Consider the following 26733-nt stretch of genomic DNA (forward strand, 5'->3'; position numbering starts at 1 on the left):
CAGTCTTTTTTGAATTTGTTTTTCTTGTTAGGCACTGATGGAAACTTGAACCAAGAGGTGGGATTTTTTCTACATTTTATAAACCGACAATTTTTATTGCAATTGTGTATTTTACTGAACAAACTCACAACTTTTATTGTACTACATTCAGATGCGGAAATCGACCTTCTATTTCAACAGACTTCGCAGCCGACTCATAACTGTACAGAACTAATGCATGGCCAGTGCTATAATCCCATAGACATTAGGAATCCTTCCAAATCAGGACTCGAACATACGACGCCTGGCTTGTTAGACCAAAGCAATTGTTTGGCGCGTGCTAAGAAGCTTTACACGGAGATGGCGAAATATGTGCTGAAGCAAATATCAAAAAAGAAGTATTACACTGTAGAACACGTATTCAAAGTGGATGATCATTTCGAGAAGAAAATGTTGAAATTGGTACAAACAATCTGTTTCTTCACGCTATCTGCACTCGTGGAATACGAAGTGAAGTTTTTTACAACACGCGCCATCAATAGTGAAATTTACAAAACAGAATGACAGACCCACGAAATGGATTTTGCAGCGGTCTTTGGTGCAGCACCACGAAGATCCACTATTTTGATTTAGTGGATTTAGCTACAGGCCACCTTTTCAGTGAGGCTAATTTGGGGCATTTTGTTCCTCAAAACCATGAATATATCAAACTACCATGTTTAGCAACATCCAATCGGAACCTTTTTGTGTTAAGTTGAAGCGGAAAATCAACACGATCAAGAGGAAAGTAGAGGATACTTACGACATACTTAAGTGACTGCATATTTAATAAACAACCTTACACAATTTGGTATTGTCCGACAAACAAGTAGATGAAATTTTATAGTTAAATAATTGGTTTACAATAATGTAGTGATTACCCTTTAAAAATGGGTGGAGGCAAAAACGTACCCATCAACCTTGGGAATACATCGAGTTAAGAAAAAACTAAGATTAATGCCGACAAAATACGCATTGTTTCGCTGTAACAAAGTGTGCAGGAAGAAGCCATTCGGAAACCTAGTACTTCTGAATATTAATCTGAAATTCTAGAGCGGTTCAGAAGAACTAGAAAAATGAGTGAACTAGATCCAAACAAGAGTAAGTATGATAGTTCTCTATGCTTTCTAATGGAAATGGAAGAAATCGAGTTTTTTTTAAGAGAGTGTACCTGTTAACTGCGTATTTTTGAATGGTCGGACGGTTTTAGGAATATGGTAAAAGTTGCCTACGTTTGCGATCTTCAAAAAGAAAAGTACACAAAAGAGTGATTGGTAAAAATACATGCCAAAAAGCCCTCACTATTATTGATATTTTTTAATACAAAATATAATTTATGACTATTATATTTTTCCACGGAGGAACATGTAAACTTTCAGGAGAACAAAAGCGATTCTTTAAAACGAACGGTTTTGTCCACCTCTAGTAGCTATGTTCTTTTGCTACACTTCAAAATTTCAACCCAGCTGGTTTTGCAATTTAAATTATTGTTTTAAATAAATCAATTTGACATATTTTTCTAGAAAATTGTATTGGTTATTCTGCAACAGATAGAAAGTTTACTGCATTTATTTATTTTAAATTTGCTCACCAACAGGCGTAAAACCACCTCATTTTTGGCATCAACAGATTACAATCATCCCGCCCGATGTGGAAACTGTTGACGTAGGACTACACAACTATTCTCAAAATCACGGTGTTATCATTTTCGTTTGGAATATTCACTAAGCATATATTTTTGCTTTCCACATGTACTTCAGGGTGCCAATATTTAGTGGTCATCTCTAATTTCGTGAAGCGGTAGTGTTTAAGCTCCTCAGAAAATGGTTCTATGCCAAATTTGACCAAAATCGGCGATGAGTAGAGTTTGAAAATTTTCAATCTTGAATTGAATAACCATAGGAGGGTATGGGGAGGCATAAAATTTCCGAAATTCCGAAATCAAAAATTTTGTTTTATGCCAAATATCTTAGAATTTCATGGAACGTCAGGTTCTAATTTCATCCGAAAAAAATTTTTTTTGATAAATTTTTTTTTGAACTTCTGACTGAAATTGTTTTTTTATGTCAAATATTTTAGAATTACCTAAAACGTCGAGATCTGGTGTTTCCAGAGTAGATTTTTTAATTCGTTTCGAGATGACACTGAATCTCGCCGTTTCATTGCATGAAAAAAATTTAAGAAATCTGGTTTGAAAAAAAAATTCGATTTCGGAAATTTCATGTGATTTTCCAAGATCAAAAATTTTCGAATTTTAGCTTACCCATGTCCGATTTAGCTCAAATTTTGCATAGGAACTTTTTTTGAGGTGCTTAAACTTTTGATCAGTACCGTTTTACGAAAAGTAGATATGACCCCCAAATATTGGCACCCTAATATAGTTATTTGTATCTGTGCGAAATATACTTTCGAAAATATTTCTTTGAGAATGTTGACTACCCTGAAAAGGGCCTTTTGGTTCGTTGATATTGGTAATGACAAATGTTGTTCGTAATCACCCAGAACGAGTTCTCAACATGATCAACATCATCCAGAATTTTTCTCGAATGCGAAGAATCAGCGATCGACACATACAGCAAACACAAATCTAAAATGCGCTTTCTTATCGGTTGTTTTACAGCTAAGTTAAGTATTTTAATTCCGAAAAATTCTAACTAGCTGTTGGAAATTATTTGTAGATTTCACTAAATTTCTTCAAGACTAAAAATGTTTGGCATATTTCTCGAATGCTAAAAAAGAGCGGTACTTAAATGAAAACGATCACCTCTCGTGTAAGGATACAGAATAAATCAATAAAATGTAAATGTAAATATTTCCAAGCAGTAGATGTAATGATTTCGAAAAACCATTTAAAATTGGCTGAGCTATAGTAGTTCAAAACCTGGCCACTGTTTTTAAGGTTTAATTTTCTATATTTTAAATTTGTTTCCCTACATTGAAAACAAAGACGTAGTCCTACGTCAAAAAACAATTGAAACGTTTGCATCCAAGTAAGAAGATTCGAGACACGTGACTACTTTTTGCTAGCATGAACGACAATTATCACATCGTAAGCGACTGTTTCGGTGGACATAAAAGTTGAAGTTTGGTTTACAATCTACTCAGTATTGCTTGTCGCTGTTGATGAGAATTCGTGGATCCTGAATTCCGTATACTATTCGGTATAACTTCAACCTTAAAACAAAAATAAATCCAAACAACATCCAACTCACCTCACAGCATCGTCCTCAACGATGGCGTCCTGCATGTTATCTTCTTTACACCAACCGTCCACGGACATAGCAAATACCAAGGATTCACGATACCGTCTTGTAGTACTGACTTCCGTTTAGACCTTCGGAGGTCCAGCTCACACCAACCAAATGAAAAAAAAAAACACCGGAAGTCGTAGTTTTAGATAGTTGGTGCCGAAATAGCTCACCACCGGAGCTTGCTTGCTTCTTCTGGCTTCTTTCCGTAGAACACTTGGAATCCGAAATCTTCCCGAAAAACGCAACACCCTGAGGTTCACTTTCGCCCGGCACTGCTTGACGTTGCGCCTTAATTCCAGCAATTCACTTGATATTTTCTTAACTCCCCGGAATCACTTTTTGATTGCCTTCAATTCGGTCGAGGCTTTCTGTTGTGGCCCTACTCGGAACTGACATCCGCTAGAAAATTATAATACTTCAATGAATCTCCCCCCTTAGCCAATCCGTACGCACTTCGGGTCAGCACTTTATTTTTCACACCGCTCTTACACTTTTTCGATAATAATTCCCACTCTTCCGCGGCGCACTCCCCTTCTGTTATTGTTTTCTTTCCACACTCGCTACTGAATGTTGGCTGTTATTACAACTCCTCCAATATTTTTTTTTTATTTTCACTTTTATATTTATCAATAACTGTTGCAGCGATTGCTGGGATGATGATAACAAGCGATGGTAGGCAAAGGTGCCACTCGATCGCTCGCCACTTTAATTTTACTACACCACCGGTAGGTAGCAGTAGCAGCTGATTGATGATGATGACACGGACTGTTGCCGATTTCCAAACAACACTCGTTTTCGCCCTAGGACAGGGGGTTGTTGGTAGGTGGAAACCGCACCCGGGGCGGGTTGATCACACACAGAAAGAAAAAAAAACAATAATAATTGAATCCACCGTCAGTCGGCGGACGTCTCGTTGTCGCACCGCAAAAACAAATTTTTATTCTTGCTCACTCATCTACATTGACCGCCCGCACCGTGACCCCACTGACGACTGTGTGGCATGTCACACGTAACATCCGTATACCCACACGCGTTCTTCTTGCTGCTGGCACACGACGGCAAACCACGGGACACGGACACCGAATTTCAGCTCTGGTAATGGCCCGGCCCTGGAATTCACTCAAATTGCGAATGCTGCTGCTACTGCTGCTTCTTGTTTCTGCACATGAACTTATTTGCGCGGTGATCCGCGCACTTCCACTTCCAGAATGTGTTACGCGGTCTAGGTGTATCCTTCCGATAACCACAATCTCGCACTTCTAGCCTGGCTTCGCTAATCGCAGCCTAAACGCCGACGATTCGTAGTATCACACGCGACTGCAACGGGGCACGGACAATGTTGTTTTTTTTTCTTCACCAGGCAGAGCACACTCTACTTTTCCTGACGTCCAATCGAATCAGATGAATGCACAGAAAAACTACCAAATGCTTTGATGAAGGGGGAACAGCAGAACAGTTGTACCTTCGACTCACCCGATAGTGAGCGACCGAGAGCGAAAAATCCGCACAACACACTTTGCCGACTTTCAGCCGATTTCTGGTGGCGGGAAACAGCTGAGTCCGTAGGTGACGCTATGTTGCTGTATTGCTACGCGCTTGGGCGGTAACGGGTGAAAATGGCTGTCGCTCGACCAAAAGCTACCGGAATCGACCGGAAAGCGTGAATTTGTCCCGAAATCAGTCAAATCAAACCTTCTTTGATACAGACGGTATCGGAAAACATCCGTTCTAATGTAAAACCACACCGGATCTGCTTTCGTCTCGCATAGTAAAAAATGCTCTACGGCCCCAGAGACGCGTTGAAATATAGACGAAACGAAGGGAAACAGCCAGCGGGGTTGGTCAGCTGTGATTGTATAGGTATACTGTATCGTCGCCGTGCCTGTTTCGATGTGTTGGAATAATAGCTTGTATAAGCTTGTATATATATGAATGTGAACCGGGTATGCGAGTTACGTCGTCGTCGTCGGGAGCAGCGGCGTGTGAGAGTGTATTGAGATAAATTACGCCTTTTCTTTGCAGCTCTGTCCGTACCAAAACGAGAGTGCGCTCGAACACAAACACCAGCGCACCGGCATCGTGCGGCAAGTTCGTAGATTGCTGCTAATGGTAGCGATAGTGATATATTCTACCACTACATTGACACGTCGCCGTCGCCCCGGTTGAGCTTAGGCTTGATAATCAATGTTGTGTTGCACGATCATCGTCAGCAAATCATAATCATCATTTCCGCCGCCTACCGCATAGCAAGCGGTATGAGAGAGCAAAGGAGATTTTATGAGACGAGCTTTTTTCGCAGCAGTATATAAATAAATAGGTACGAAGCGTTTAAAGCTCCTCGTGTGACTGCACGGTGGAGCGAGATGGCAATATCGCTGTGCACACAAGCGTAGAGGTGCGTTTAGCAATGCCGCGCTGTCGAATCGAACCACGTGGTTGACAATTTTTTAGTGATTTGTGGTGATGCAATGTTTGCAAATCCTTGATCGGGTTCTGATTACAGATTCATTGGACCGTATGTTTCGACGAGGGATTATATTAACATATAATAAGTCAGTTTTTCAATCATTTAAACTACGAAAGTGTATACAAATCAAGCAGAAATTGCTTTACATGTCTATCAACTTATGACGTTTTTGCTTGAGAAACCTGAAACGATCCGAGGTATTGTTCCTCCAAACACTTTTCGTGAAACTGCGTTGGGTTTATCCTAAACAGCGGAGGAGTGAGCAAACCCAAGTTTAAAGTTGCCAAATGTTGCATCTGTTTTTCAGGCAGTGAAAAAGTTCACGCCGAACTTGTTCTGAACTGTCCAAAATTTATCGCGTACTTTCAAGAAGCAAGGAAGTAAATTTTTTTTCAGTTACTGTGGAACTTTTGATTGCTTCGAATCAATGCTCGATGCCTGGATCTACGGAAAATGCACGGATTTCAATTTTTTTTTTGCTGGACCTACGAACATTATACCAGGCCATCGAATGATAGATTTCTTCAATCTGGACAAATATAAAAAAAAACTTGTATGTCATTACGTGAAATTTCGTTTTGTTTGTTTCATAGTAATTTCATTGAGTTATAAAAACAATTTTTGTTACGTAACCAATGAACTCCTGTGTCAATCCTTCGTCGTTTTCTTCAGTTGAAAATTTGTATATGGGAGTTGGATAATAAAACTAAAACTGAAACAAACATATCCTCAGCAAACCCGTTTAGAAGAAATTCAGCAGCTGAAAGATGTATATGCGAGATATGATAAAACTGAAACTGAATGATTTGCGGTACGGATTTGTCCACCATCCCCCGTATTCTCCAGCCCTGGCCCCCAGCGACTATTATCTATTTCCAAACCTGAAAAGGTTTCTCCAGGTAAAATTTTTTTTCCTCAAGTGCTGAGGTCATTGCAGAAACGGAAGCCTATGTTGGTGGCCTTGCAAATCTTTTTTTCCTTAAGGGCATCAAAATGTTAGAGGACCAATGGGTTAAGTGTATCGCTCTAGATGGAGATTATAGTGAAGAATAAAAAGGTTTTCACGGTGCAAAATCGACTTTTTTTTGTTAGGCCCGAGACTTCTTATTCTGTGTAGTATACGCTGCCGTTCTTTTTTTCTATATATGCAACACGAGTAAAACGCTGCTGTGGCTGCCACATTATTCTTTTATTATAATTTACAGATTCAAGTTTTAAAACTGATATAAATTATGCATCTAGAATTAAAACACTCCTAAACATGCCCTCAGAGCAGATTCAGCAGCTGCAAGATTCATATGGGTGGTCTATAATGTAAATGAAACTGAAACAAACGTATCCCCAGCAATCCGTTTTAGTTTTATTTATTCGACCAGTTCTACTGTCAAATTTAAAACTGGTATACATTGCCGTTCTATTTTTTTCTATATTTGAAACACAGATAAAACGCTGCTGGGGCTGCCAGTTTATTTTGTTATAATTTCTAGATTTAAATTTAAAAACTGACATAAATTATGCATCTAGAACTAGAACACTCCTGAATATGCTCTCAGCGAACCGTTTTAAATTTATTTATTCGAACAGTGCTAGTACCAAATTTAAAACTGGCATACGCGTAAAGCAGACATGCCCTTTCAGTCCTAATATATTTCACTCTAAGCAAATTTTGCCTAATTCAGTAATCTTGTACCGAATTTCAAATTGAATTTCTTCACAAAATGTCCTGAAATTCGACAATTGAAAGTTAATTTTACCATGCTTACGATATGCTTCTACCGTACACGATGACTATTCAGCTTTGCCGAATGAAATGTATTTCAAGTTCCAGAATTCTTTAAAATAAAACTTGCCTGAAACTCATCGTCATTATCATAATCATCATTATCAAATAAATTTATGTTTGCCAAAGTGAAACTAAATCTTAGTGTGGACAGATGAGGTATTTGCAATCGAATTGAACAAACTTCAAAGTTATCGTCCCATGTTTATGAGGGTAAAATGACCACAATTAAGTGGTACATAATGATTCGGAACTATATTACTAAAATTCTGTATAACTTATCTAATTAATGAATAATTAATATAATTTAATTATTTTAATAAAAAGAACTAAATCTTTCTTAAATATAAAAAAACTTTTCCGAGGGTTCATTTTGTCCCATTGTTGCCGTGTAATTTGCCCCATTTTTTGTGACTTCTCGTAATGTAAAGCGTAAATTTTTACATATTTTTTACGACCGCGCGTTTTACCTCTCATACCCAAGCATCCAAAAGTTACACAATTACTTGAAACATCCACTTTCTTGCAACTAAAAAATACACACGCAGCTATAGAACATGTATATGTATAGAACATGTTCTGTGGGGACTTCCTCGCTCCATATAAGGTGATCAATCTATTCTAGATGCTGCTTAGAAGTTCATTCAGTTCGGTCGCGTGAACTTTAAAGTGTGTATATTTACATAAAAACGTGCCTAATCTACCTATCAGTGAGATGATACCTTTTTTTATCAATCCGCATGTGTTTTTTTCATGAATATTCTTCGGTTTTCATGACATTATTTTAATGACCGTCGTTTTAAGCTGCAATTTGACATTTTAATCACTCATTACTCTATCTAAAAAGGTTACAATCGATTAAACTTTTCATGATATGTCGAAGTGAGTTCCACTTTAGAATTTACGGTAATTTAAGGTACTTCCAGAGCCGGTATTCAGGAACCAGCATAAACCAAACCGATTCGTATGGCCATATGACGAATGAATTGCAATAGTTTTGAGTCCAACTTTCAAGCTTTTCGGGATTATCATCTTCTATATCGGTTTGAATTTTAAAAATTCATCCTCCTGTAATTCCAGAATCGAAAGTCAGCATAGAATAAAATTAATTAATTTTGTGTGGGACTATAAGTTTATTTTAATTTGAATTTTTTTCTGAAATTCGATTTGGCTTTATTTGAGAAAACGATTGAGCTTTGAGAAACGATTCGATACTGGAGCCGGAATTCGAAAATCGGTGTAGCCGAAGTCAGACAAATTCACCTGATTAGTTTACATTTGTTTCAATATGTTTAAAAATCAGTATAGACATCTTTGAGAAATCGTAGTACGAGTTAAATTGTTGGGTGCTTTCCGAATCGAAAACTGAATACCACTAAAACTGAAATAAGTTTATTTGGTTGTCGACTATTCAAATCAGCAAATCTTAGATGATTCTTAGATATCATTTGAATTTTAGATCGGTTCAGCCATCTACGAGGAAAATAAGTTACACAATTTTAATTTCGTTTCACATATCATCCTGTAGTTCCGGAACCAGAAGTCGGATCCAAACATAATTCAGGAACCTTGTTTAGGAGCATACGAATTTTCATATGAATCTGAGTTTGTAGAAAACGGTTGAGTCATCTTCGAAAATAAGGTAAAAAATTGAGTGAAATTATTTGTCACATACGCATTTGCTGATCTCGACGAACTGATTCAAATGGTATATGGGTGTTTTGTTCTTCCAGCATTTATTGCTGTAAGCAGTTTAAATCAATATAATTATGAAATTGTTCAGAATTCGGAAGTACTGCCATCTTTCCAATATGTCATATTCGAACGATTATGTTGCCAAAAACGAACCGTGCTAAAATTGGTCCGAGGCAAAATGTCATGAAAAATAATGCTGTTCACAGTCTTTTTGGTACTTAGAAACTATTGTATGTAACAGTATAAAAAATCGTGTTTTACGTTGCTCCCAAGCCTTTCTTTGCCATACAACGCTCAGAACTTCTACTGCTGGAATATGGGGGAAATGTCGCTTACACAAAAAAATCGATATCTCCGTTAAAAATGGACGGATTTTAACAATCTATGGCTTGTTGGATAGCTATTACCGTGCGGAATCTAAGTCTGAAAACATATTCTGTTTTCAAGGTCAACTGTGACAGATACTGTCAAAAAACTGAAAATTTTGACATAAAACTTCGTATAACTCAAAAAGTAAACATCCGATCTCAAAACCATTCAATAGCGTTCTGGGTGAAGGGTAGACCTTTCATTTGCGACTAGTTTGATCAAAATCGGTCCAGCCATCTCTGAGATCTCGACCTCTTAGTTGACAACACACATACGGACACACACACACACACACACACACACACACACACACACACACACACACACACACACACACACACACACACACACACACACACACACACAGAGACAGACATTTGCTCAGTTCGTCGAGCTGAATCGATTGATATATGACATTCGGCCCTCCGGGCCTCGGAAAATTTTTCGAAAGTTTGAGCGAATTCTATACCTATTTTTTATATATATAAAAAAAGGTAAAACGGGAGGTTTAGAATGCTATTCATGAACTTCGTACGCTGCTTAAACCAAATCAGTCTCTTTTATCCGAACTTTTTATTAGTTGGGTTGTTTCTGATACTAGTATTGGATGACAGTTGCACTCAGAGCAAATTTAATGGTTCTATTTAATTTATTTAATTTATTACTTAAGTTTAATTTGCATTAAGAAAAATTTCATGGCCACCATTTTGATGTTCTATATCGTAGCATTTATTGACATCAAATAGACTTCGAAATACAAAAACGAGGATTTACGATGCACAAGTTTTGCCGCTACGAAAGAGGTTTATATATAAAAATAATTTTCATAGATCATGGAGACTTTTGCGTAAACAGCATTTATTTCAAGACGATTTGTAATAATAATTATTTTTATCTACACATTCACGATAAAAATAAAAGCGCATGAAGGTTTTACATTCAGAAATAGCCACAAACTCGTAATTAAATTGTAAGATATTCTTACTGATTGCATTCAAAACCGACATAAAACAAACACATGTATTCAGGAAAAATATTATCAAAATGACAGTTTATTCATTGCGGAATTAATTCAATCCGAATAAATTTAATGTAGGTTCAACGGAATCATTTCGAACAAGATTTATGGCAGGATATGCTGATTCTTAACTCTGTTTTATAAAACTTATGAAGAACGATCCACTTGACAGGAATATGCTCTTATTGTGGTTTTCAGAAGGCTTTCGTGAAGTTCAAAGTTTTAACTCAAGATTTATGATGAAGGATTGAAGACAGCTACAAGTAAAATTTTTGTAGCTGGTCAGGATTATTCCACGGTAAACATCAAAGAGCGAAGTGAATAAATCTGCGTTGTCGATTCGATTCTATGAGCACCGTTTAGGATTCCAAAGCACTGAGCAGTACTCAGAAGGGTTGAACCAGCAAGTGAACAATAAAGATATTTTAAGAAGTAAATGTCTGTAAAATGTTTGGCCATCCTCATTACAAATCCTACGTTTATAGGAGCTTTTTTGAAATGCTGAATGTCAGTTGCTTGAATGTCATTAGATCATCGAGAAAAAGCATTAAGGTCTTTAACTTAGGTCATCCTGATTATCGGGGATCCTTCCTGAAAGTATTCCAACATTTGTCGGGACTCACTTTTATATGGTTAACTCTACATCACTCTGCGAAGTTTACCAGCTGCCGTTGTATCTTCAGGACTTCGGATGTAATGATAGAGCTTAATGTCATCAACAAACGAGAGATGATGGTGGCCCTACACAGAGAAAAGTTTAAGTCGTTGAAGTACAGTAAGAATATTGAAAGGCTTGAGATAGCTACCCTGCGGGATACCTGATGAATTGATAAACTCATTGGAAACGAGATCGCCGATTTTCACTGCTAAATTTGAACCGAGTCCAAGTCTTCCCAATTTAGCAATCGAGATATTGGCTTAATTATATCAAACGGTGAGGAAAGATCAGTCTAAATAACGTATATTTGCAGACTATTTGACATACCATTTGAGATATGACATTTATGTAGGACATAAATGACACTAGGTTGGTGGTTGTGGATTACTCAGGCATAAAGCCACGGTGAGTATCGCAAATGTATTGCTTGCAGTGGTTGAAAATCGGAGTCAGAACAACCTTTTCAAACAATTTAGGAACTGCACTCAGAGTTGTAATGTCGCGGTAGTAATTTATATCTTTTTTATTTTTTTAGGTTGTCACATCTGTCATTGATTTGTCATCAATTTTGCACATTTGTTTTTAAATATAATTTAATTAGCGGCAACGAGTTTGCATTAAATTTTGCGTTAAAAACGGTTTCGATGGTGCGACGACATTGCAAATGTTAGAAGAGTGTTTCGGTAACGATACTCTGAAGAAAACAGTCGTTTATCAGTGGCACGAATGTTTCAGATGTGGCCGGAAGACTGTGAATGATGATGAGAGAAGCGGAAGGCAATCGACGACGAAAACCGACGAAAACGTCAATAGAATCAATCATGAATTCATCCCACAAGGCCAGACCGTCAACAGAGTATTATTTGGGCTTTAAAAGATGTTTGCGTGAAGCAATTCGCCGAAAAAGAACAGATTTGTGGGCAAACAACTCATGGATCCTGCACCACGATAATACACCGTCACACAATGGCATCGTTATGCGTGAACATTTGACTAAAAACGAAACAAATACCATTCAGAAACCGCCAAATTCACCTGATTTGGCTCCCTGCGACTTTTTTCTATTCGGACGACTCAAGAAACCGCTCCGTGGAACACGTTTCAGCACCCGAGATGAGATTATGGAAAAATTGCAGATAGCTCTTCTCTTCTTCTTGTACCAGTCGGATTAGATTCAAGAACCATTTTCACTGGGCTGTCGTCCGACATCCTTAGGACATGCCCAGCTCATCGTAGACGTCCGATTTTAGCTGTCCGTACGATGGGTGGTTCTCTTAGCAGCTGTTGCAATTCGTGATTCATACGCCGTCTTCACGTTCCGTCTTCCATCTGCACTCCGCCATAGATGGTCCTCAGTACCTTTCTTTCGAAAACACTGAGGGCGCGTTGGTCCTCTGCCAGCATAGTCCAGGTCTCGTGGCCATAGAGAACAACCGGTCTAATGAGCGTTTTGTAGATGGTCAATTTCGTGCGGTTGTGTACTTTTCTCGATCGGAGGGTTTTTCTGAGTCCAAATTACGCACGATTCCCTGCCAAAATATGTCTATGAATTTCTCTGGTGGTGTCATTATCGGCGGTCACCAGTGAGCCCAAATACACGAACTTTCGGAAGATCGTGCCACTCGTGTCGATCCTCGCTCTTCGAATCACACCTTCCAGAGCAATATTGAACAAGATACAAGAAAGTCCATCACCTTGACGTAGCCCTCTCCGAGATTCGAAGGGACTCGAGAGCGTCCCAGATACTCGGACGTAGCACATCACTCTATCCATCGTTGCTTTGACCAATCGCGTCAGTTTATCCGGGAAACCGTATTCGAGCATTATCTGCCATAGCTGTTCTCGATCGATTATGTCGTATGCCGCTTTGAAGTCAATGAATAGGTGATGCGTGGGTACGTTGTATTCACGACACTTCTGGAGTACTTGTCTTATCGCGAATATGTGATCCGCTGCTCCAGGCTCCAGTAAATCCCGCTTGGTACGGCCCTACGAATTCCTTAGCTATTGGTGATAGACGACGGCAAAGGATTTGGGAGAGTACCTTGTAGGCGGCGTTGAGCAATGTGATTGCGCGGTAATTGCAACAATCTAGCTTATCGCCCTTTTTGTAGACGGGACATACCACTCCATCCATCCATTCCTGTGGTAGAATCTCCTCCTCCCAAATCTTAGAAATCATCCAGTGCAGCGCTCTAGCCAGTGCCTCTCCTCCATGTTTGAGCAGCTCGCCTGGTAACTGGTCATTGCCCGCGGATTTGTTGTTTCTCAGCTTGCCGATCTCATCACTTATCTCCGTCAGAACAGGTGCTGGGAATCTGTCATCGGCTGAGCGTGCACCCAGATTGATTCCTGTGTCGTTCTCTGTATCCTGTGCTTCGCCATTCAGATGCTCGTCATAGTACTGCTTCCACCTGTCGATCACCTCACGTTCGTTCGTGAGAAGGTTAACAATGGTATCTCTGCACATTTCGGCCTGTGGTGTATAGCCCCTACGTGAGCGGTTCACCTTCTCATAGAACTTCCGTGTGTCATTTGCGCGGTACAGCTGTTCCATCGCTTCGCGATCTTGGTCTTCCTGGTGGCGCCTTTTCCTCCGAAAAACCGTGTTCTGTCTGTTCCGTGCCTGTCTGTATCGTTCCTCGTTCGCTCTAGTGCAGTGTTGCAGCATCCTCGCCCTTGCTGCATTCTTCTCTTCGACCAAATGCTGACATTCGCCGTCGGACCAGTCATTTCCGCGATTCGATAACCTCGTACCTAGAACGGTTGCAGCAGTGCTACTCACGGTGGACCTTATGTTCCTCCACCCGTCTTCAAGAGTCGCCGCGCCAAGCTGCTCTTCCGTAGGTAGCACTAGCTCCAGATGCTACGCGTATTCCTCTGCGGTACGAACGCTACGTAGCTGCACGAGATTGAGTCCCGGTGTTCCTGTGTGACGAGTGTTGTGCACCGTCGATAGTTTTGAGCGCATACCAACCGCGACAAGGTAGTGGTCAGAATCAATATTGGCACTGCGGTAGGTGCGGACATTGATGACGTCGGAGAAGAATCGCCCGTCGATGAGAACGTGGTCGATTTGATTTTACGTATGTTGATCAGATGATCTCCAGGTGGCTTTGTGGATATCTTTGCAGGGGAAGAAAGTGCTTTGAACTACCATTCCTCGGGAGGCTGCAAAGTTTACGCATCGTTGACCGTTGTCGTTTGTTACCGCGTGCAGGCTCTCCAGCCCGATCACGGGCCTGTACATTGCCTCCCGGCCTACCTGAGCATTCATGTCGCCGATGACGAGTTTTACATCCCGCCGTGGACAGCTGTCGTAGGTTCGTTCCAGCTGCGCGTAGAATGCTTCCTTCTCGTCATCGGGTCTCGTCTCATGTGGGCAGTGCACGTTGATGATGCTGTAACTGAAGAAACGGCCCTTGATCTTCAATACGCACATTCTATCACTGATTGGCTGCCACCCAATCACGCGCTGGCGCATCTTGCCCAACACTACGAATCCCATTCCTAGAACGTTGGTTGTGCCACAGCTCTGGTAGAAGGTAGCCGCTCGATGCCCACTTTTCCACACTTTGCCGATTATTCCGAGTCGTATTTCCTTCTTGATCGTTCGTAACATGTTTTCCGGGCGGCTTGTTAGGCCTGCACCAACCTCCTGTCTCGCCGGAGGGTCATCGTGTCAGCACTGTTTAGAGTCCCACACTGACACAAGGACGGTAATCAGCCGCTCCTAACATGGAGAACAGACGCTGTTTCGAGCCGCCCCAAAATGGGGAACAGACGCTCGGGTAGGCTCGCTCTCTGTAAAGAGAAGGCAAGCCCCCCCTTCCCTGTCAGCATACGACCAAGGTCCCACCGGGGTTGGTTACCCGATCTTTCCTATGGTTGCTCGTACCCCAGCCGGCACCGCGGGGAGGTAGGGATAGGAGTTACTGGGCAAGAGGCTAAGAACCACATTGGGGCCTGAATTGCGCATTGTCCAGTCGTTTACCAACCTAATCCACAAAGGCAGACTTCAAATAATGACAGATGGATGGCTAATAGATGCATGATTACAATTTTAATTGGACAGGAAAAAAAAATAAGCAGACGATGTAACAATATTTAATTATTTTCCTTTGATATCAAGAGATATAATGCCGAATTTCAATTCTCATTCTTTCATCGATGTATTGAAAATCTGTGACGCTTGGCTATAAACAGTGACTAAAATATGACAAATCCAGGTAATTACATCCCAGAACCTCTTGGGAAACCAAAACTACTACAAATTTGAGCACCAACAGGTAAAAGTTATTGTGAAACCTTTTTCTGTCATTTTCGATTCGCACAGCTTCGGTTGAATATTGACACTGCATACTATAGATTTTCACTGAAAACTGCAAATGACTGAAATGGCAAATGAAAGAAAAAACACAATTTTGAAACTACTCCCCCGCTAATGTCATTTTTTGACTGGACATGGATTTCCTTCTCATAGTTTGCAAGCGAAACTGAGAGTGACAGTAATTTCTCGTCATTTTCGTCTATTTTGAGTTAATGAAAATGACTTTTATTAGTTCTGTCAAGAAAGCGTTGACGACAACCACGTCTAGGGCGGCAGTTTTGACAGTTTTCTTTGATTATCGAGGTGTGGTGCACTCCGAATCCCTTCCGATCGGTCAAACTGTCAACAAGGAATACTTTTTGAGTTTTATGCGTCATTTGCGCGAAACTATTCGTAAAAAGAGACCGGAATTATGGGCGGACAACACTTGGATTTCGTTCCTCAAACACCGTATTCGCCTGATTTAGCTCCGTATGATTTCTGGCTATTCAGCAAACTCAAACGGCCGCACCGAGAAAACTGTTTTTATTCCGGAAATTGACTTTAACAACTGTTTTGAGGATTGAAAAAAAATACTTTGGCACAAGTGTATTCGGATCGGGGGGAGGTGGGAGTCGATTCGGAACTCAACCGATTTGAAGGCTATGCTAGTCTACGCTCGAACAAACGTTCCTGTTTCTATTCAATGAGCGAATCATCATCACACCACTGGGTGGATTAAAAGAAGTGTTTAACTATTAATTTATAAACGTAGATGTAAACAGAAAGTGAAAAAAAAAAACAAACCGTATTCAAGTACAAAACACATTATTAAAAAAGTTTTGGTACAAAACACGCATTAGACTGTTTGCTCCTAACGACCCGAGAGGCTAGGCATGTCATTGTGATGCCGGACGACGATGCCCAATAAATTGATTCTTCAGTCTGACACAATGACAGTTCCAATGAAGGCTTTCGGATGAAAATTTTCTAACACGATGGGGTTTTCAAGAAAAGTTACTTCCTTTCGGCTTATATTTTCTCCATTTTCTCTACTCTAAATATACTTTTTGCTTTCTCTTTCCTCGTAAAAAAGATACTCCAATAAATTCTGAAACATTATACTACCATTAGCATGTTAGATTTTTACCTTTTTACAACTTCATGTATACTTCCTATACGTTTTGTATTGTTTTGCTTTGTTTTTGTTTAGACACTTTTTAGCAATTCGAGCAAGAATTCGCTGCACGCACAACTCCAACACCGAATGCAGAGGTGTTTTTTTTCTCACCACTTAATCACCATTCAGTTGTGGTGTTTTGCATCCGTTTGTTTGTGTTTACTCTCTGTGGCTTTCTTGAACTGTCCGTCCGTCTGTCTGTGTGTGTGTGTTTGAATAGTTGTGTTGTGTTACTTTTGTTTTTGGTAATTGCTTTTTTTCACTTCCACCGCCACTATCACTGGAAATGTTTAGTTTTGTGAAACAATATGCATACCTGCGCTGACTCCACCTACGACACAAAGCTTTGGAATTGTCCGACAAAACTGGATAAAAAATGGTTTCGCTTGAATAACAACAGAAAGAGTACTTGTTTTGTTAAAAAAAAAAGAACCTATAAACTTTGCTACACGACAAATTACTAGCTGTAAAAAAACGAAAAGTTTCTAAATAAACCCAAGCAGGTGGCGCAAATGAAGAACAGAGAAATAAGTTAATACTCTTCGGATTTGAACCCTTCCGGTCGCTCCGGCAGCCCACCACTCCCACTCCCCGCTACAGATACTTTTTTCCCAGACTGGACTTAAGTAGTCGTGATTTGCTCGGATCGATTTTGCACTTGAGTTGCTGGATGAGATCAAAGATTTTCAGCGACGGCCCGACCTTCATGTTCAGCAGGGTGATGATTTCGTCCTTACTAAGCTGTAGGAGCCGCTTGCCGTCAACGCCACCGGACACGAACGGTTCGCAGTGCATCGAACAATCGTTGGCGGTCAGAAACAGCGCGACATCCTTCACATCCCAACTGTCCGGGTTTATCTGGCCACCGGCCGGATCGGGCGAACTGCTTCCATTGTCGTTGATAAGCCGTGGAATGAATTTCTCCAACTCGATGTCGGTGATTTCCGAGGGAGCTGACGATGGATTACCGGTGGCACTGTTCGATTCGCCATCTTCGTCCTCGGTTTTGAGATCACCCATATCGTCGTCACCGCTGTCGATGCTACCGGTTGAATGATCGAATATCGGCCCCAACAGTGGGTCATGGGGAGGTTCGTGTTTGATCGACAGAAGCGAAGACGATGCACCACTTCCGCTCGCGCTACGAGATTCCAACGAGACCGCCGTGCTGTGGCCGGTACTGTACTGTATCTGGTCCATGTCGCTTCGTAGTTCTGCTATCGAGTAGGGGCTGCTATTCGGAATCGCATTCACCACCATCCTTTGCTGGTCGAAATGCTCTTGTTCTTTTTTGATCGAAGCGGTACGTGTCGTGGCAACTGGGTGTACTGGAAAAATTGAAACAAATTGTTAGACTTGGACACTTAACATTTCACCGAAAGGGTAATTTCATCGAAAGGGTCATATCGAAAAAAGGGCCATTTTGCCGAATCGTACAACTGTTTCAACATTATTTACAGCTATTTTCTTTTCGAATTGTTGAATAGCCAAGATAATGTCGAGCAAAAAACGATACCAGGGTATTTAAATTGCTCTACTTTTTCGACCTCACTTTGTTCCAATATTGGGTCACGATGAATCTAATTTCCAGGAGAACGGAAGATCATGAATTTTGTTTGGTCAAGATTCATGGAAAGCAGATTTGCATTGAGATATTTTAGTAATATATTTAGGTTGTATTCAATTAGGGAATAGCGTGATAAAACAATGTTGTATCATCAGCAGACAACCGAGGGACTCCATGAATAGACAATTTCCCTAGATCATTAATGTAGACGAGGAAAAGCAAAGCACCCATATTGCTGCCTTGTGGTACTTCCGTGGTAGTATAACTAAACATTCATCACCGGTTTATGTCAGTCAGATAACTACGAATAATATCTACCTCTAACACTCTATTTTATTAGGCAACAGAAAAAAAAGTTTCAAAAGCCTTTTCTAAATTTAGGAATATTGCACCTAAAATTTCTTTGTATTCAATATTTGTAATAAGTTGAGTAACGGCAGTTGTTGTGCTACAACCATATAATAAAAGCTGCAAACTAAAGTCGTTTTAAAAAAGTGAGAACACTACTTTGACTGACCATATCTCAGTCGTTGGTAGCCCGATTTTGAATATTTTATGATCATCGGTAATTTTTTTTTTTGCAAAATAAATTAACTGTGTCACTTCAATCACTCACAGATGATAAAAGTTATTATAATAAACGTAATCAAAAGTCCAGGCATTTAGTGTGAAAAGCTTATATGTTATTTTGCATGAACATTTAGTCGTGGAAAAAAAATTATTCGCGTGGGATTCCACATAATTTGACAATCGCTCAAAATGACTCGTGTTGATTGGTGCAAAAAAATGCTGAAAAAATTCAATTGTGGTACTTCAAAATTAGTGTATAACATCTACACAGGTGACGAAACATGGATTTACTCATATGAGCCAGAAAGTGAACAGCAATCTGCTGTATGGGTATTCCAAGAAGACTGATTGGTATACCACCAGTTGTTCGTCAGAAGTTTTTCGTGAAATGAGGAAGACGAGCGTAAGACGCAAAATCATTCTTCATCACGATAATGCAAGCTTTCACTCATCGGCTCAAACAACCGAATATTTGAGCACCTAAAACGTCGAATTGATGGACCTATCTACCTACCTACCTACCTAACAGCTATAGGCCTGGGCCTGTCCTTTGCTGTATCAAGCATACGTCTCCACATAACTCGGTCCATGGCTGCTCGTCGCCAGTCACTCAAGGCACGGATGCTTCTGAGATCACCCTCCACTTGATCGATCCACCTTGCTCACTGGGCTCCTCTTCTTCTTGTACCAGTCGGATTAGATTCAAGAACCATTTTCACTGGGCTGTCGTCCGACATCCTTATGACATGCTCAGCCCATCGTAGACGTACGATTATAGCTGTCCGTACGATAGGTGGTTCTCCTAGCAGCTGTTGCAATTCGTGATTCATACGCCGTCTCCACGTTCCGTCTTCCATCTGCACTCCGCCATAGATGGTCCTTAGTACCTTTCTTTCGAAAACACTGAGGGCGCGTTGGTCCTCTGCCAACATAGTCCAGGTCTCGTGGCCATAGAGAACAACCGGTCTAATGAGCGTTTTGTAGATGGTCAATTTCGTGCGGTGGAGTACTTTTCTCGATCGGATGGTTTTTCTGAGTCCAAAGTATGCACGATTGCCTGCCAAAATACGTCTATGAATTTCTCTGCTGGTGTCATTATCGGCGGTCACCAGTGAGCCCAAATACACGAACTCGTCAACCACCTCGATATCGTCACCGTCTATCAATATTCGTGGTGGGAGGCGTAGTGTTCCTTCTCTAGAGCCTCTTCCTCTCATGTATTTGGTTTTCAACGCATTTATGACCAGTCCGATACGCCTAGCTTCAGCTTTCAATCCGATGTAGGTTTCCGTCATCTTCTCAAGGATACGTGTCACAATATCAATATCGTCAGCGAAGCCAAAAAGTTGTACGGACTTTCGGAAGATCGTGCCACTCGTGTCGATCCTCGCTCTTCGAATCACACCTTCCAGGGCAATATTGAACAAGATACAAGAAAGTCCATCACCTTGACGTAGCCCTCTCCGAGATTCGAAGGGACTCGAGAGCGTCCCAGATACTCGGACGTAGCACATCACTCTATCCATCGTTGCTTTGACCAATCGCGTCAGTTTATCCGGGAAACCGTATTCGTGCATTACCTGCCATAGCTGTTCTCGATCGATTGTGTCATATGCCGCTTTGAAGTCAATGAATAGGTGATGCGTGGGTACGTTGTATTCACGACACTTCTGGAGTACTTGTCTTATCGCGAATATGTGATCCGTAGTTACGCGGGCTCCAGTAAATCCCGCTTGATACGGCCCTACGAATTCCTTAGCTATTGGTGATAGACGACAGCAAAGGATTTGGGAGAGTACTTTGTAGGCGGCGTTCAGCAATGTGATTGCGCGGTAATTGCAACAGTCTAGCTTATCACCCTTTTTGTAGACGGGACATACCACTCCATCCATCCATTCCTGCGGTAGAATCTCCTCCTCCCAAATCCTAGAAATCATCCAGTGCAGCGCTCTAGCCAGTGCCTCTCCTTCATGTTTGAGCAGCTCGCCTGGCAACTGGTCATTGTCCGCGACAGATCAGGGGCTGGGAATCTGTCGTCGGCTGAGCGTGCACCTAGATTGATTCCTGTACCGTTCTCTGTATCTTGTAATTCGCCATTCAGATGCGATTTGATGGACCACCCGCCGTATAGATCTGACTTGGCACCTAACGATTTATATTTGTTTCCTTCCGTAAAGAATAAACTGTGTGGAGAACGATTCAATACTTCTGAAAAAGCTGTTGAAACGTTTAGCAATCATGTTTTTTGGGGGTACTTCAAGAAGAGTGGAAAACATGTTCAAGTGTATGCAAAAGTGTATTGATCGTCTAGGGTAGGCTTTTTTTAGGCTGAATACATAAGTAACAATCCTCGTATTAGATTTTGTGAAATTTTTAGTGAACTAAACATAATTACATTCTAAAAAGCTTAGCTGGTACCGAATTCAATCGATTAGAACCCAAAGTACATGTTCGTTTGCAGTCTTCGTTAAGCTCTGAATTCTTGGAAAATTCTAAAACTTCTACGATAACATGGAGTTTTTTTTGAGATTAGGTAGCAAATATAATTTCAATTTTTTTTTTTAATTTGCGATAGATACCCAGTTATTTCATTTTAGCAGGTACCAAATTCAATCGATCGATAAAAAATGGTACGAAGTCTGGGATGTGTGCTCAGTATGGCTAGCTAATTCCTGAATATATCTAATATTATAAAATTTCTAGAAATATACGATTTTTTGTGTGAATATGAAATAATTTTAATTTTTACAATATTAGCTGTGGCAATATTTAATCCATTCGTGAACAAAAAAGCTTTGATTTCCTTGAAGAGCATCAAACAATTAATATTTCAATATTGCTGTGTAATTTTTTTAGTAATTTTGAAACAATTTTCGCCTAGTAATTATAGTTTGTATCAACATCAATCAATGAGAAAGCGAAAGTATTTAGCTTTTTGCTGAATATTTCTAATATTCAAAAAAATTAGGAGAAACGAAAGGGGGGTGCGAGAGGCCCCTCCCGAAATCAGAAATAGAAACAAAAAAAAATGTTTGACACGATGCGAATAGTGTCAAATCTAAATAAAATTGAGGTTAAATCTAGGGCAACATAAATAATAAGGCGACACTAAATTGTACTGGATGACTGAAAAGAGAAAGTGCGCTAGCTTACTAAAAAGACGAACGCAAGTACACTTCGAGTACATGTTTGGCTGGATCTATTATTATACACCAGAGAATAAATGATTACCCGACAAAAGACTTAAGTGATTCTTCGAAGCGGCACGAAAACCTGAAAGGGAAGCTCAATGGGTCGGAAAGATCATGATGCCGGTTATCTGGGATTGTCATAGTATACTTTCGGTGGACTACCTCAAAAAAGAAAAAAAATATGAGTATTAGCGTGCATCAATGGAACGATTAAGCCCATCGTCCAAGTACCTGGGGTGCGCTCGGGTGGTTTTAGGACATTTTCGATGGGAATTTTGAAAAATTTGCCAAAACCAAAAACATACAGACATTTGAAAAGCTTTTATCTATCTGCAGGGCAAAAATGACTGAAAAATTCGGGGGATTTTCCGAGTCTTATCAAAAATAGCTCTTAAAAAAGAGTGTTTTAGTGAACTTTTACAATTATCTGGAAAAATAATGCGATGATATAATTTTTTTTAATAAACCTTATGATAGCTACAAGGATCATATTCGGACATATTTTTGGAAAACATTTTTGGAAACTCGAATTATTATCTTTGTATGAAATGTTCAAAACGACGAATGTAACAATGAGAGATTCCCTTTGTTTACTTTCTCTTTCGATTATTACGGTACTCTTACCAATCCTTCTCTCCAATTATTTACCGATAATAATAACTAAAGCTATCATCTTTTAATCGGCACTGAAAAAAATGACCGAAAATAGCAGGAATATTTCGCAATAATCGAAAGAGAAAGTAAACAAAGAGAATCTCTCATTGTAACATTCGTCGTTTTGAACATTTTATAAAGATTCTGTACCCAAACCTCAAGTCATCTTTGAGAAATCGATGCATGTTTCGTTTTGGAATTTTAGACCGCTACTTCCGGAACCTGATACCGAAAGCTGTGTAGCTGAAGTCAGTTTGTATGGCCATCAACTAATATGACCTACAAATTTAAAAGCTTTTTTGCGTTTTCCAAGAATCTCGCTATCTCGGATCATTTCTTAAAATCTATCACAAGTCTAGTGGATTTTTGGGCTTTATAAATGGACATTTAGAAGGTGTTAGACATGTGCGACTGAAATGGCATGACAATAAATGTTAAGAAATGTAAATGAAAATTATGTACATAAGCAATCTTGGGTACGGGCATGTGTTCAACTATTCCTGTGCTTCACGCATTTCCTGCAACATTTTCAAGAACAGTGGCCTTAATTCACCTCGAACAACAGTATTCGATGGCCTTTCATTCAGAGTCAACAGATGACTCCTATTTCTTTTTTTTTCAGCATTGTTACTGACTCTTTCAACTTTGACAGGAACTGCCATGAACAATTTCATCACTATTTACATACATTCCAGATGCATCTGGAATAGCGTCGGCTTGAATCTCAAGTCTCATTTTCCTTATTGTGTTAAGTTCTAAGAACTAGTACGTTTGCATTTGGAAGAGTCGGTATTCCTGAAAACACAGCGTGGTTTAAAATTGCAATTCGTGAGAGAGCAGTGATTAAATTCTCGATAAGTTTCGGGAGTACAACTTGCGGACTCATCATCTGTTTGTAGATTTCAAAGCAGCTTACGAGTGAAATGTAACGAATTGTGGCAGATCATGTTTCGTGACGTTAGATGGATTGAAGCAGGGCGACGCGCTCTCAAATTCGTTGTTCAATATAGCGCTCGAAGGTGCGATACGAAGACCCGGCGTGCAGAGAAACGGAATCATCATCACTAACTCTTACATGCTTCTTGGTTTTGCGGACGACATTGATATTATTGATGTGGATCGTAGAACTGTGGAAGAGTCTTTTGTGCCCTTCAAGAAAGAAGTACATGGTGGTTGGTAGAGAACGAGGCAGCCCAAACGGTGTAGGATTCGAGGTGGATGTTGATGGGGTACTATACGAGGTTGTTGACGAGGCAAAAAGGCGTGTTGCAGCTGCTAATAGGGCTTTCTACAGGCTCCGTAACTAGCTGAAGTCTCGTAGCTTGCAAACACGCGCAATACTTGTTCTATACAAGTTGTCGATACTACCTGTTGTCCTATACGGCCACGAAGCATGGTCGTTGAAGGAAACAGATGTTCGAGTACTCGGAGTCTTTGTGAGAAAAATCCTGCGCTCAATACTCTGCGGCAGAGAAGAGAATAGAGAATAGCGCAGACGTATGAATCATGAGCTGTACCAAGTATACAAAGATGCCGACATTGGAAGGCTTATAAAATACGGCAGACTACAGTGGGCTGGACATGTAGCAAAAATGCCGGAAGAGAGAATGGCCTACGTGATGCTCAGCAGAGAACCTGAGAGAGGTCGTCGTGGAGTAGCGGAACGGGAGTACAGAGCGACTAGTGAACGGCGGCTAACGATCGAGTATCTTGGAAAGCTACAATTCGTTCGGTCATATTTCGAAAACGGAATGTGTACCATTAAAGTACAGTAGGTAAGAGAGAGCAGTGAGATTGTTTAAGTTCATTGAGTTGTTGTTTGAGCGATTCGTTTTTGATTTTCCGGTCGTTTTTTTTCTTTTTTTTCAGATCGTTAAATTCAGACCAAATCGATTCAAACATAGAAGATAAGAATTTCTGAGAAGACTCAATAGCTGCTGTCAGTTGACTCTGTTATATTAGGAGTAACCACAGCTTGTCCGTTTACTGAACACAAATAACAGGAGTACGACGGCATCTAGGAAACATAAAAACAAAGAAATATTTTTTTTTTCGCTTTTGATCTTCCAAATCTACCCGTTGGTTGTCAGAAATCGCTATTCTGTGACGACACAAGTCTGTTAGTCACAGGTAGAAATCTAAGAGTGATCTGCAGCCGCCTACAAAGAAGACTAAATATTTTCAGTGATTATCTGTCAAAATGGAAAATTAAACCAAATGCAGCAAAAATGCAATTAATTATCTTTCCTCATAAGCCAAGAGCTTCTTTTCTTAAACCAAACAATAATCACATTCTCAAATTTAATGGCTTGGAATTGACATGGTCTGATCAAGCTAAATACTTAGGTTTAACGTATGACAAAAAACTCACTTTCAAGGATCACATTGAAGGAATCCAGGCAAAGTGTAATAAATATATTAAATGTTTACATCCTCTTATAAACAGAAACTCTAAGCTCTGTCTAAAAAACAAATTGTTAATTTATAAACAAATTTTCAGACCAGCCATGCTTTATGCAGTACCAATTTGGTCAAGTTGTTGTTCCACCAGGAAGAAAACGCTTCAAAGGATTCAGAATAAAATTCTGAAAATGATTTTGAAGCGTCCTCCCTGGTTTAGTACAAATGAGTTACACAGACTCACAAATATAGAACCATTAGATGTAATGTCACATAATATTATAAGCAAATTCCGACAAAAATCGATGCAATCTTGAATTGAATCGATTTGCACTCTGTATTTGTTTGTAAGTTAGTATATAAGTTCCTTTTCCCCATTACACAATACAAGTAGGTTTAGAATTTTCCCTTCACAATAATCTCTGAATTGCGGAAGTAAATGATGTCCTCATGGTAATAACCAAATCATGTATATAATATGGCTGAAAAGTCACCACTTGTGGCTGAACACCCAATTTAAATCTTAATAATTTAATTTTAACTCATATTCCAATAGTGATTTAAAAAAAAAGAAATATTTTTGACGGAGAGCCAGCATTCGATCACTGTACAATCATATTCAAAAGTTAGGCAATATTTATGATCTGTACCGAATTTTCAGTTTAAAAATCCTTTCGGTGAAGTTATTGTTTCGACGAAACATCCCTTTCGGCAAAATAACCCACTCCCATCCACACAACCAAAAAAAGTAACAACATACTTACATTCAGCGGTGTTCATATCGAACTTCATAATCTTTTTCTTTCGTTTGCCCTTTTTGGTGATTTTGGGGGAAATTTTCTGCACCGGCGGAATCTTGGGCAGCACTCGGGGCCCTTCGAGTTTGTGGCCGACGAGCACACACCAACCGATCGGGTAAATGTCCGGACTTTCGCTGTCCAGCCACTGGTCGTACTCGTCGTCCCAACCGTCGAAGTGGACCTTCAGCAGGCGGCCGACGACCCGCGAAATGGTCGCCACACAAATCAGTCTTGGGTCCATCAAATCGGCCGATTCCAGTTTCATGCCCACCTAAAATTAGTCAAACAGTCAGTCGTGTCATAGCTTGAGTCACCTACGGTTCTGAAACCTACCTTAAACTTCTGCTGCCGGAGCATATCCCGATGGAACAAATCCTCCGTTGCCGGTTTACTGGCGGTATCTACCAGGTACTGTTCCCACGTAAACGTAGTCAAATCGTACCCCTTCGGAGGCGTTAGCGTGATCTGGTTGGTCGAACAAAAACCGACGGGGAAAATGCATGGCGATTTCTCGTGGTAGCAGAACCAGTCCGCCCCACTGGCATCCGGATCGTACGAATCGATACGGATCATGATGTAGCCAAACTTCAACACCGACATCACCGTCGCCACACAGATCGAGGACAGATTGAGCGGATCGACGGCTTCCAATTTCATACCCTCCTCGAAACCGGTCTGTTTACCTTCCAAATAGTACTCCTCGAAGTGGAAGTTGGTCTTGAATAGATCCATCGTGGCGTCGTCTTCGTTCGGCTCGAGGATCTGATCTCGAGCAGCTATGGAAAGTCATTGATTTTAGTTTCAGT

The 26733-nt window shown here is 40.3% G+C and overlaps 2 protein-coding genes across 2 annotated transcripts in view; both read right to left on the reverse strand.

Annotated features, from left to right (window-relative positions):
• LOC131430434 (uncharacterized) overlaps positions 1-4903 on the reverse strand; it is a 389228-nt gene extending 384325 nt beyond the window's left edge. The window contains exon 1 of the mRNA XM_058595434.1: positions 3231-4903. Within this exon, the coding sequence (XP_058451417.1) occupies positions 3231-3298 (68 nt within the window). The 5' untranslated portion in view covers positions 3299-4903. The remainder of the gene's footprint in view (positions 1-3230) is intronic.
• Positions 4904-16569: 11666 nt separating this feature from the next.
• The window catches only part of LOC131430436 (polycomb protein Sfmbt), a 31724-nt gene continuing 21560 nt past the window's right edge, over positions 16570-26733 (reverse strand). The window contains exons 6-8 of the mRNA XM_058595436.1: positions 26261-26703; positions 25892-26198; positions 16570-18073 (exon numbers count right to left, since the gene is read on the reverse strand). Coding sequence (XP_058451419.1) covers positions 17340-18073; positions 25892-26198; positions 26261-26703 — 1484 coding nt within the window. The 3' untranslated portion in view covers positions 16570-17339. The remainder of the gene's footprint in view (positions 18074-25891; positions 26199-26260; positions 26704-26733) is intronic.

Source organism: Malaya genurostris, chromosome 2 (genome assembly GCF_030247185.1).
Source record: "Malaya genurostris strain Urasoe2022 chromosome 2, Malgen_1.1, whole genome shotgun sequence".
In the NCBI taxonomy this organism is placed as follows: Eukaryota; Metazoa; Arthropoda; class Insecta; order Diptera; family Culicidae; genus Malaya; species Malaya genurostris.